Source organism: Cicer arietinum, chromosome 8, assembly GCF_000331145.2.
Source record: "Cicer arietinum cultivar CDC Frontier isolate Library 1 chromosome 8, Cicar.CDCFrontier_v2.0, whole genome shotgun sequence".
Classification (NCBI taxonomy): domain Eukaryota; kingdom Viridiplantae; phylum Streptophyta; class Magnoliopsida; order Fabales; family Fabaceae; genus Cicer; species Cicer arietinum.
Window position 1 is genome coordinate 2,885,570 of NC_021167.2, and position 12,565 is coordinate 2,898,134.

The following is a 12,565-nucleotide window of genomic DNA, read 5'->3' on the forward strand; positions in this document are numbered from 1 at the left end:
ATCTGGAAGCTTGCTCTTAGAGAGTTAAGGTACTTAAAAACAAAATCATAGTTGCAAATTCTTAGATTTTGTGTCTAAATTTAACCTTACAAAACCAGCTTGTAAGGGGAGGATTGTCCAAACTTTATTTATGTCATATCCCTACCAATTGTGGGACTTAAGTTTTTCTCCAAGATACTCCCTCACACCTTGGGATGTTGGGTCTAGTGCATAGATAATACGGGAGGTCCGACAACGGATCTAGAGTAGGTGAGGATTTTTAATTGATTTTATCTAGAGTAGATAATACGGGTGCATAGATAATACGGGTGGTCCGACAACTTCCATCTTATATTTTAGGTTTAACTCAACCCTTCAAAACTGTCTTGTAAGGTGAGGATTTTATTGTGGCAGACACTCAGTTGATTTTATTGTGATTCCCTCAGGAGACTGAAAAAAATGCAGCCTCAGCAACCTGGGTATAACAGTTCACGGACTTACCTGGAACTTCTTGCTGATCTGCCATGGCAGAAGGCCAGCAAAGAGCATGAACTGGACTTAAGAGCTGCACAAGAGCGCCTCGACAGCGATCACTATGGTTTAGTTAAGGTCAAGCAACGGATCATTGAATACCTAGCTGTTCGTAAGGTTGTCAATACTCTATTACTATATACCCGATTGTAAATATCTACTACTCTACAATTTCATGTGTGTCTGATAATTCTGATTACGATGTATCCACCGCAGCTTAAGCCAGATGCAATGGGTCCTGTGTTGTGCTTCGTCGGACCTCCCGGTGTTGGGAAAACATCATTGGCATCTTCTATTGCTGCTGCTTTGGACCGAAAATTTGTGCGCATATCCCTTGGAGGAGTCAAGGATGAGGCTGATATTAGAGGACATAGGAGAACATACATTGGAAGCATGCCTGGGAGGCTTATAGAGGGGCTGAAGGTTAAATTTCAATTTAAATACGGAAAATTACCTGCAAAATATTTTCCAATTTTAGTGATGTTTGAGGACATAGGAGAACATACCTTAATGTCCATTTCCTATTTATGTATGTTTATATGTAAGTTTCAGAATTTTAGTTATTGTAGATTATGGTTACAAAATAAAAATGAAGATACTGATGGAGAAGTCATCTCATGAATTAATATTTTACTTTTGAACTTGAAAGAAGTATTTTAAAGAAGCAAGGAATTTTTTTCTTCTTTCTTTTCAGCACACATGGTAACACATATTTGAAATCCTAAAGGGCATGCAATAAGATTAGACCAAACAAGAAAAAAATCATAATACTTTTTAGTTGCTTTGTTTTTCGTTGGGTATGATTTAAACTAATAGATGCTTATATATTTGACTGATAGAGAGTTAGTGTATGCAATCCCGTCATGTTGCTTGATGAAATCGACAAGACAGGTTCTGATGTTCGTGGGGATCCAGCTTCAGCACTGCTGGAGGTTCTTGATCCTGAGCAAAATAAAACATTCAATGACCAGTATCCTGTACTCTTCAATATGTTTTCCTCTCATCTTAGTTAATAAATTATAATAAGTTATATAAATATCTTTATTATGAAGATGAAGTATTGAGGAATCAGTCCCTAATTTCTTATTGGTTACACTGGTTTTAATGCATTTTAACTAGCAAGCTTGGCCCACATATTAGTTTTTCAGTGTCAATAAGTTTTTGACTACAATCTTTGATCTTCCTAGGGTAATTGCTCATCCAACCCCCTATGTTTGCTCATTTTTTCCGACTTTTTACCAGATCCTAGCTTCTAGTAGTGTAAAATTGAGTAAAATACACTACCGGATCCTAACTTCTGGTAGTGTATTTGGGGGCGGATGAGCAACCTTCTATATTTTTATGTAGGTTCGACATGCCTTTGCCCATTTGCATGGGAAATTGCCATGATAAGTGAATACTAATATTAGTAAACATTTTTTAAGGACATTTTGTTAATGTTCTGCATATCCTGATATATCCACAGTTTACCAGAACTAGATCAGTATTTCCACCTTTTTTTCATTCTATTACAATAAATAAACAGTCCAAAGTCGTTCCTTAAGTTATCCAGCTATTTGAATGTTCCATTCGATCTATCCAAGGTAATTTTTGTTGCTACGGCAAATAAGGCGCAACCGATTCCTCCACCTCTCCTTGACAGGATGGAAGTCATTGAGCTTCCAGGGTACACACCAGAGGAAAAGCTTAAAATAGCCATGCGGCATTTAATTCCAAGAGTTCTGGATCAACATGGATTGAGTTCTGAGTTTCTTCAAATTCCAAAGGTATTTGTTTCATTAATATTTTTTAAAAAGGATTTAATTTATTGACTTAAAAGGAAATCTCTGAACAATAAAAAGTTTGTTTTCATTCAGTAGAAGTGCAAATCATTTGGCTGTCCTCCTCCCTGTATGTTAAAACATTAAACCAACAAACTATTCTATTACTGATAGCAAACGAGTGACTTATTATGAAATTTATACAATACTATAGCTATCCATTGTAGCATCTTTGTCCGATCCACATGATTTTGGAAAGTTAGTGTTTTCTATGTTTTACGCTTAAAAACATTTTGTTATTTGAGCATTAGAATTCTCTCTTTACTGGACTTTGGGGTTGCATTCTCTTCTTATATTGTCCATCATGCTAAAATAACACATTAAAACTAAGTGGTGTAAGGTATACTATATAATTGCACATAAACACTTTTTTTACAGGTTGTTGTCTTAGAAAGTAATTATGTTGTATAGGACTTCAATTAGAAACTTCGATGAAGTAATTCTGTTGTGAAGCATACTGTATAATTACACAGAAACGCTCTTTTTACAGGTTGTTGTCTTAGAAATTAATTCTGTTGTGGAGGACATTAATTAGCAACTTTGTTGATGTAGGCAATGGTGCAACTTGTTATTCAGAGATATACTAGGGAAGCTGGTGTGCGAAATTTGGAAAGGAATCTAGCTGCTCTTGCTCGTGCTGCTGCAGTAAGAGTAATAGAGCAGGAACAGGTAGTTCCACTCAACAAAGGAGTAGAGAGACTTACTACACCACTTCTAGAAAACAGACTTGTTGATGGCGCTGAAGTGGAAATGGAAGTGATACCAATGGGAGTCAACAACCGTGACATTTCAAACACATTTAGAACCACCTCTTCTCCATTGGTTGTTGATGAAGCTATGGTTGAAAAAGTGCTTGGGGTAATTTCTATGCAAACTTTTGTTTAGTTTCAATTGAAGCTTCAAAAACTACCCATCCAACCCCTCACCAAAAAACCTCACAAAGTAATAAATTAAATTCTATGAAAAGTTGTTGGCTGCCCCTAAGCAACTGGAATCTACAGCCTTTAAAAACTCGGCATATAATTTTGCATTTACCTCAGGCAATTATGTTTTCTGTTTATGCAAATCCTAGCAACTGTGAATGCATTGCCATGTTAAAATGCACTTTTACAGTGTGGCTTTGATATAAAAGGGGATTGAATACCTTTGAAAGAGATCTTACATAAGTAATCTTCTAGGGAAGTTATATTTTATAATATGCTTAAAAAGTCAAAAATGCCTAATTGGTTGATGTCATCAAATGCAGCCCCCAAAGTTTGATGGAAGAGAAGCAGCAGAACGTGTTGCATCCCCTGGGATATCTGTTGGGCTGGTTTGGACTACTTTTGGTGGAGAAGTTCAGTTTGTGGAGGCTACAGAAATGGTAGGGAAGGGTGAATTGCATCTTACCGGACAACTTGGTGATGTTATCAAAGAATCAGCTCAAATCGCACTAACATGGGTAACCCACCTATATCTTAATAAGTTTCAACCCACCTTTGTCTTGATTGTGTCTTACAATAAATAGGAGTGACATTTTGTTCTATTTTGAGGCTAAATTTAGCCATTTCAGTTCCATCTGCTCGACATTGGTGCCAATGATCGTTGGCTAGCTCAAGTTTGTGTGCATTTGAACACTTGCCTTCTCACTGTTACACATATGCACAGAAGTTGATGTTTGTACTAATTCAAGACATGTAAATTGTTTCACAAAAATTGATTTACAGGTAAGAGCAAGAGCAGCTGATCTCAAACTGGCTGCTGCGGAGGACATTAATCTGTTGGAGGGTCGTGATATACATATACATTTCCCTGCGGGCGCAGTACCTAAAGATGGGCCTTCAGCTGGTGTGACATTAGTCACAGCATTGGTTTCACTTTTCAGTCAGAGAAGAGTGAGATCTGATACCGCTATGACTGGAGAGATGACGTTGAGGGGTTTAATACTACCTGTTGGTGGTATCAAGGATAAGGTACTTTTCTTGGGTTCTAATGACCAGTGTAAACTTTTTTATGGATGTTAAAGATCATATAGGATAAAGTAAGTTTCAGGGGAAGTTGCAAATATGAAATTGATTTTGCATTATTGGCACTGCTGTAAAACCATTAGTAAAGTGATTCCTTATGGCACGACATGCACAATTAAGCTCCTCGATGCTTATGAATGGTGGATATTAGAACTTACTGGATAGGACATGCTAAGTTAATTAATGCAACTGTTTGTGACAGAAAAACAATAAGCTGGTTAACTCGCTATTCAGTATTCACTGTATACAAACACCATCTATACCTGGCTTAAATGAATTGATCAAATCTAAATGAACATTCTTCAGTGACAAAAATTCTTATGGCTAAAAAAATGTGGCATGATATTCTGATTTATATCAATATTTACAGATACTAGCTGCACATAGATATGGTATTAAGAGAGTCATCCTACCTGAAAGGAACTTAAAGGACTTGGTTGAAGTACCATCATCGGTGCTGGCCAATTTGGAGGTAACTTTGTTTATTGTATTCCTGCACGTTTGCTCAATTGGTAGTTGTGAACTGAGCATAGTTTACTAGTTGATACTAGGTTAGACATGTATTTCGGTAAACTGTTAAATATATTTAACACTATTTCCTGTCCATTCTTTACGATTATATGTTTTATAAGACAGTGTACAATGTATCTGCATATTTTATGTTTTACGTTATCACCGTTAATAACATACCAATGAAATGAATAAATAGATACTACCTGCAAAACGAATGGAGGATGTGTTAGAGCATGCTTTTGACAGTGGGTGCCCTTGGAGACAACACTCAAAGATGTAACTGTAGTATCCTTGAAGGCCTCATAATGATTTAATTGTTGTTATATTGGGGAGTGAGTATTTCAATCTACTCAGCATGCCGTGATCGAGCAAAACTCTAGAAACCACCAGGTTGAAAGGGAGCTGACATCTGCATGTATTCTTGAGACATGATAGAGAATATCACTGTGAACTCTAAGAAGGGTTTCAGTACTAAGTAGAAATGTTTGGACCCTTCTTGTTGTTTGCAGTAGTATAATCTATCAAGACACCACCCCATAATCTTTTTGTAAGTATTTTTTTTTTGCTTTTGGCCAGTTGTGCCAATTCAACCTGAGAAATGTTTTTACTCTCCTTTGTACTACCCTCTTCCCTCGTCTCATTTGGTTGAGTTAATTTTTTAGCCTGTGGCTATTTTACTGTGTATAAACCATTATTTTTTATGAACAAGGAAGCACTTTAGCTATCTTTTAAATGTGTCTATCGATTTCCAGTCTGTTTCCTGTTTGGCCAGTTGGCTTGATTGCAATGTTGTATAAAGGTATGTTTGCTTGAGTTGTTTACAAGGCACGACAGTTTTCATTTCTAAATTGAACTATAATATAATGTTTATAAAGTAGATAAGAAATTATTGAAAAGAATGAAAGATACGTGCTACGTTTTGATAAATCGAATTAGACTGCTTGGTTCATTTGGTTCATCTAGTTAGATTGCGAGCAAGTTGTGTTTTCACTTTTCAGTCAAATCATTTTTATTGTATTTTTTGTTTCATTTGATTCTGACTTAACGTGAATGATATGATGGACTATTTTTATAGATGATCCACCGTAGATTATGCATTTAAAAATCATTTAAAACTTTAAGAAAGATCGACGAAACTCTTCAGAATGGTCCTCTTGGTCTTTATGATTGAGATAACAACTTAATCGAAGTTAGTTTTATTAATAAAAGACGAACGCGTCTCTCAAAATTCAATTCGTCGAACTGACACCAATTAAGTTTCCGCTTCAAATGTAAAGATAGGGAGAGTTGCTAACTTATATTTCGAGAAGTATTATCGTTAGAATTTCGAGTGATTTTTAAATACAATTTTTATTTCGTGGTGCATTGTATATAAAGGTTGTCTAACTTTAAAAAAATCTATTTTTCCATCTTTGAGTGTGTATAATATGGTCTTATTTCAAAGTTTTTAACTCTGACATCTTGGTAAATTTGGAGAGCTTATGTAGATTCAACTTGTAGATTCATTTCGCGAGTTTACATAATATTAAAATAATCTATATATGGCATATATAAATAATATAATATTATTAAAATAAGATTAATTTAACAATTCATCTCTATAATAGTTATCACTCGTGATAACATTAAAAGTTTACATTTTAAAATCAAAAAATTATTATGTAAAATCGCTAATTAGATTAGAGATCGATTAATATTGATAAAAAATTTACATTTCAAACTCAAATCAATGTAGAATCATAAAATATTAATAAAATCAAGAGTTTATCGATTTTATCATAGTTGACTTAAATACGTAAGAGTTTACTAAATAGATAGTTTATGACTTAACTCGTTATTGTGACCTAGAATCATAAACTTTTACGAGTGTATGAGTTAACTTGGAAGTTTAACAATCTTACATTTTTTTTACAAGCGTGTAACAGCCTTTCTTATCTCCTTCATCTTTCTTTGTTTTGTATGCACTTCTCATTAATGATCATCGAGAGAACTTCTATTGGAAAAACCGTCATAACCAATGAACTCATTCTCACTAGAGTCAAGGGGCATAACGTAAGAGTTCCCATAAGAACACTTATTCACTTTTATATTTTAATACTTATCTTTTTTAACAAAAGTTTGAGTTGAATTTTGAGGGATTATCAAGGTAAGAAAAGACTTCAAGACTCAAAGCACTACGACATGTACTTATAGATAATGTCCTTAAACTAGTAGAGGAAGTTGAACTCACATTCTTATAAGATAAGTGAACTTTTACCAACTGAACCAATCTTTACTAATACTTATATATTCACTATAATTTTCATAAAAAAATGTAACAGCTAAAATTATTAATGCAACGTTGAGATTATGAAATGCTTAGCTGGATGACACTCTAGCTAGAAATAAAGTGTAGTGGTATAAAAATGGCATATCAAAAATATTTAGACTACGAAAGATTTAGGTATTTAAGTATGTCAACATGTGACCCATCTCTTTTTCGTTCGAACTCACTCGGCGTACTACTCATGAACTTCAGTCACTTAGTGTACGATACCATTTACATCAAAAATCAATATGTAAATTTTGACATTCATTGGAAAAGAATGGGACAAGAAAATCTTATGAGTTTGTGAAGTTTTTTGGGTTGAAAAACTAAATTATTTCGCAAATTTGAAGATTTAAATTGTTCAACCCTTGCAATTTGAGGATTTAAATTGATTTCAAAAAAAAAAATCATCTGATCCTTATAATTTTGATTTACTCGTTAATATTTTTTCTTAAAGACTAGTATCATAATTTAGTGTCAAAAAAATGTTTTAAAAAATTGCAAATTACTATTACAATACACAAAAGAAAGAAGAAAATGGCTACCACCAAAAATAAAATTAAAAACAAAACACTACTACAAGGACGAATCTTTCTTGTATTATTATCCCCTGACTCTAACTTTTAACAAGGAAACGATGAGCGCAAAAACTGTACTTGAGTCACCTGTACATCTCTGAGTATATTCACACAGCAAGGCCCCACACCAAATAAAGCCTCCTCGTGGATGTTCACATTCTAATGTTTGTGTTTCTTTTCTGTTATAAACCAGATTCATGAGCCCAAAAGGCATCTGGATCCGGACAAAATAGAGAAAAATCCTGGATTTCCAGATTCGCAATATGCCAATTCACAAAACGGGCTTGCACTGACTTGAATACAAAAAGGATGATGGGTAAAAGCCAACACTTATCATCTTCCCTGCAAGAGCATTCCATCAAAACTTAGAAAATAGAGTGCCAGGTTAAAAAAATTACACCCAAGAAGTTCTAAAAGCACATAAGCAGCTAAAAATTATAGTAAACAAAGCAAAATCATCAAAACAAGATAAAACCAATGTAATATACGCTTCTGTTGTTTGATATAAAATGATGCCATTAAGAAATTCATTACCTCTTAATATTCCGTGTACTTGCCTCATCAGGGTAGTGAAAGTGGGATAATGCATAATGAAGGAGGCAACAAATAAAAGCCACTCCCTGCACACGCATGTACACACATGTTAGATAAGCAGAAAATATATTTCACATGATTGCATGAATTAACATATCTTATCTTAAATCTTAAAAAGTTAAAAAAATCAATATGCCTAGAATTTTTTATATTTATTTAATTAAAGATTAAGGTAAGGGTCTTGTACTTCCATGATCAGTTTCCATTTTTAATTAGAATTAAAAGTCTAAACAAGGATTAGTACCTACTCTTTTATTTACCAAATCATGATCATAATTCATAGTCTATTCTTTTTCCTCCCTTCTTCCTTATCTAAAATCCTGTGTTTTCAACACTATTCTCCTTATATCCCAAATAACTTTTTACCACTGAATATTGTGTTATTCAGATGAAAAAACTGTACTATAAGCCTAATTTGCAACTTCGATATTTCTAAGCAATTGCCTTATAGCATTTAGAGTTTTTTCATATACTTGACAATATATTTCCGCTAAACATTTTTATATAGTCCATATTTTTACAGGAGGTTTCTCGCTTTTCATATGATTTACACAGGCAATGGGAAGATACCAAATGGTATCACAATATAAGCAGAACTTACAATATTAGACAGAGAAGTAGCATTCCACAGTGCATAAACTCGACAAAGTGAAGCTCTTCTAGGTTCTTTACTGAATAAAGCATTCAAACCAGCAGGAAATGGAGAAAGTAGAGAAAGAGGAAGGATAAGTAAAACAGAAAGAAAAGCTGCAAGAGAAATCCAGTAGAACTGAAGCAACATGAGGAGAGTGACAGAAAGATCAGCTAAAAGCATCAAAGTAATCAGCAGTTGCACAGTATCCTGAGACAAACATGGCATTGTCATGTATTAGACAGTGTTCAATTTATAGTTGGGGAGAGGTGAATCGCCTAAAATAATTTAACTACCTGACGACCAACAGGTCTAGTGTTGCACAACATCAGAGAAAGTGGGAATAGAAAGTCCCTTTTGAAGTCCAATGATCTTAAGGTAGCATCATTTATCAGGCCACCATTAATTCCTCCAGTTATCCTTTTAAGAGATAACGAATTGCTCATGTATGGCCAATTATGCTGTAGCTGCTTAAGATTCTTTCTTCCATGAGCCATATTTTTCCTGTCATAAGCATAAAAAAAATCCCTTGAAGCTACTATACATAAGGCATTTACAAAACAGACCATGAATTCTTGCTGTATTAATCTCCACCTAGGAGGTATGAAAACAATGTCATGGAATCATGCAACTCAAAATGAAATGGTTGATCTCATTCCTTGCCATGTTATTTAGCTTAATTGGAATAAACCAAGCTACAGTCTGAATGTATGCAGCATTAACTCATTGTCGTAAATTACCTGGTAGCTTCATCAGTACCAACCCAAGTATCAGACTGGTGCATATCATGAAGGGAATATTCCCCAACAGCTACCACAACACCCAGCTGATAGTAACCAGAAGCTGTTGCTTGGAACCATCCAAGCTCAATTTTAACTCCATGGAAATCAAGTTGGGGGTTTGCATGGCTATTTATCCAATCAATAATAGGACCTAGCGCGGTACGAATTGAACCATGCCTCACTGTCCGTAACTGAGCATTCAGTCCAGATACCAAGCGATTCCAAACTGTTGCCGGGACATGCTATAGATATAAAGTTAGGAATTTGTATATTAGTTATGTGTAGAGAAAAAACAACTGGCTAAATCTTAAGATTCTTAACAACAGGAATAATCGAGACACCTGGCCGAGGAGGTTGGTCAACATCGTATCACTGTGAAGATTGTAAGGCGCCATATAGCTCCCATCCCCACCAAAAATTATGCACATAGGGAATCTCTTCTGTATAATTGATACAATGTCTAATCGCTTCTCATCACCACCAAGGAAAAAATCAATGTATGCTACCATTAAATCTGGAGTTGCCCCAACCTGCATCAATTGTTCCTTAAATTAAAGACAATAATATGGATGGAAGCGTGCTTCACTTAATACTATGAAACCCTTTTAGTTGCAAGGTCTTAAATTCAAATATCAGTTTGTCAGAGAAAACAGAAGAATACAAATTTAATTTAAATGTTGCAATTGCGTATACATAAATAACATTGTTGTTTATAATTGTCTAGTATGCAAATAAAGAGATTCAGATTAATAAACATGACAACATCCTCTGAATTTGGATACAGCCATGTTGTAACCTTCTAGCTTAATATGAACTTACAGATTGTTTATAGGAACTCTAAATAATCACAAAGAAATAACCAACAAACATCCTGGTAGTATACTACTAATCAAGATATAACTCTTAGAAGTTGAAACATTTTTATGAATAGAATATGGATGAAAAAATACATCGGTACAAATCTCTACTATTGCACATGCTAAAGTCTTTCCAAGTTAAACCAAAAGTGAAATCTTGATGGTGAAAAGTCAACATAATTATATTCAGTGAAAACCCACTCACGTATGCCATAGGATGCACTAGCATCAATAAATCATAACTTTAAAACACTTAAGAATTTTAGTTTAGCTTTGATTTTTCGTGATGACTTTATTATTCCATAACATTTACTAGAAACTTTTCAGTTATTATAAATCAATTTAGGAGTAATTTTGTCACTTTCTCTATTTTTAATGCTGTTGTGAGCAGACCAGGCCTTGGGCTATTATTGGTCTTGGATTGTTCTTCAGACGTTGTGTCTTAGCTAGGAAGCCCTATTTACCTGCAAATCACCCTTACCCTCACTTCCAAATTCCCAATGAACCTTCGGTCTGCTTATTTATTACAACTGAATCCTTGATAGTACACCTAAAAAATTTCAATATGATAAAACCTAAAGGCTTCTGCTTCCCCACATAATTCTACCTTGTCTGTCTCTAACTATTGAGAAAAAATACATTAATAAAATTGAATAAATACGAATTTTGTTTGTGGAATTTACTCCATGATATTAAATGCTTTGCAAGTCAAACCTTCATCCCTTTATACAAAGCACGAGATCGACAGGAGCGTAGACAAGAATGATCATATTCAGACTTGACATATTCCTGAAGGCGACTAATTTTGACTCTTCGCCGCCAATGCTTCCAAGACCAAGCACAAGGATATGCCACAACTGAAAGTATACTGTGCACCGATCCTTCCCACCAATCATATGCAGCAACAGAATTGATCTCATCAATAAATCTATTAAAAGCATCCTCATACCTGCATCCCATTAGGATAAAATCATAATTAAAACCATGATTATTGTTAAAGATTAAATATGTAATATAAAACAATTAATGTGTCTTTTCACCTAACAACTTATACTATTGGGATAGTTGGTTGATAACAGGGTCCCAAAAACTGTTGGGTGAAGGAGTATTAATAGTTTAATGTAACATCACTAATAGTTTTACAGTATCATGATGAGAGATTTGAATGCTAAGCAATCATATAGCCTCTCAAAGTGAGCTTCTTTATCTTTCCTTTATAGACAGATGCTTGATGTAGAATCTTCATTGAGGAGTGTTTCCCGTACCAAGATGTCTTTTGCCATTGAAACTATTAAGAAAAACTTTTTTGGTGGCAAATATCAGAATTCAGAAGTACAGAGTAAAATAAGTTCGACCTAAATGGAATAGCTATGATTTTTTGCAACACCAAAGATTTGTGATTTGGACTAAAACAAATACATGATCCAGTATTTATCAGCACATGGTCCAAGAAGTAAAATGACATCAGAATCCATGACATACACATGTGAATAAGTATTTTCTCTTACACAATTTCAATTATGGCATGGGGAGGTGAGTAAGGAAGATGCCAGGGTTCTCTGAAAGTATTAGGACCCATAAAGTACATTCTGTGTACATGACTTTGAGTTTCTTCAGCTCTGGCTCCACGCACCTAGTTTTAAAAAAACATAAAACATAATGCATTGAATAAATTCAGAGATAGTATGTTAAGGCTCAATTATTGCCACAGAAAGACATAATTAAATAGTGCAAACTTCAGTATCAGAATACTACCTACCTCAGAAAGAGAAAGGAGATATGGAAAACGGTGATGATTATGGTGTTCAATTGAACTCGAACTATGGTATGAACCAGAACCAATCAACTTGATTCTCAAAGTACTTAGTAGCAGAGCCAGAAGCAATATAATGAATGACAACATTACTGAAAATGGCCAGGGACCCCCAAATGTATAAATTAGCTCCTCTAGAGGTGTATAGCAATT

At 34.5% G+C, this 12,565-nt stretch overlaps 2 protein-coding genes across 2 annotated transcripts in view; one reads left to right on the forward strand and one right to left on the reverse strand.

The window, feature by feature from the left end:
- LOC101495398 (lon protease homolog 2, peroxisomal) overlaps positions 1-5,575 on the forward strand; it is a 9,291-nt gene extending 3,716 nt beyond the window's left edge. Inside the window, exons 9-18 of the mRNA XM_073364327.1 lie at positions 1-29; positions 426-627; positions 727-933; positions 1,350-1,480; positions 2,063-2,276; positions 2,883-3,188; positions 3,577-3,771; positions 4,037-4,282; positions 4,707-4,808; positions 5,046-5,575. The exon at positions 1-29 is cut by the window's left edge and continues 9 nt beyond it. Of these exons, the coding sequence (XP_073220428.1) occupies positions 1-29; positions 426-627; positions 727-933; positions 1,350-1,480; positions 2,063-2,276; positions 2,883-3,188; positions 3,577-3,771; positions 4,037-4,282; positions 4,707-4,808; positions 5,046-5,129 (1,716 nt within the window). The 3' untranslated portion in view covers positions 5,130-5,575. The remainder of the gene's footprint in view (positions 30-425; positions 628-726; positions 934-1,349; positions 1,481-2,062; positions 2,277-2,882; positions 3,189-3,576; positions 3,772-4,036; positions 4,283-4,706; positions 4,809-5,045) is intronic.
- Positions 5,576-7,569: 1,994 nt separating this feature from the next.
- Positions 7,570-12,565, reverse strand: part of LOC101495726 (uncharacterized) — a 15,334-nt gene continuing 10,338 nt past the window's right edge. Inside the window, exons 16-24 of the mRNA XM_073364287.1 lie at positions 12,359-12,565; positions 12,108-12,232; positions 11,314-11,548; positions 10,084-10,272; positions 9,701-9,984; positions 9,257-9,464; positions 8,931-9,170; positions 8,270-8,355; positions 7,570-8,077 (exon numbers count right to left, since the gene is read on the reverse strand). The exon at positions 12,359-12,565 is cut by the window's right edge and continues 27 nt beyond it. Of these exons, the coding sequence (XP_073220388.1) occupies positions 7,918-8,077; positions 8,270-8,355; positions 8,931-9,170; positions 9,257-9,464; positions 9,701-9,984; positions 10,084-10,272; positions 11,314-11,548; positions 12,108-12,232; positions 12,359-12,565 (1,734 nt within the window). The 3' untranslated portion in view covers positions 7,570-7,917. The remainder of the gene's footprint in view (positions 8,078-8,269; positions 8,356-8,930; positions 9,171-9,256; positions 9,465-9,700; positions 9,985-10,083; positions 10,273-11,313; positions 11,549-12,107; positions 12,233-12,358) is intronic.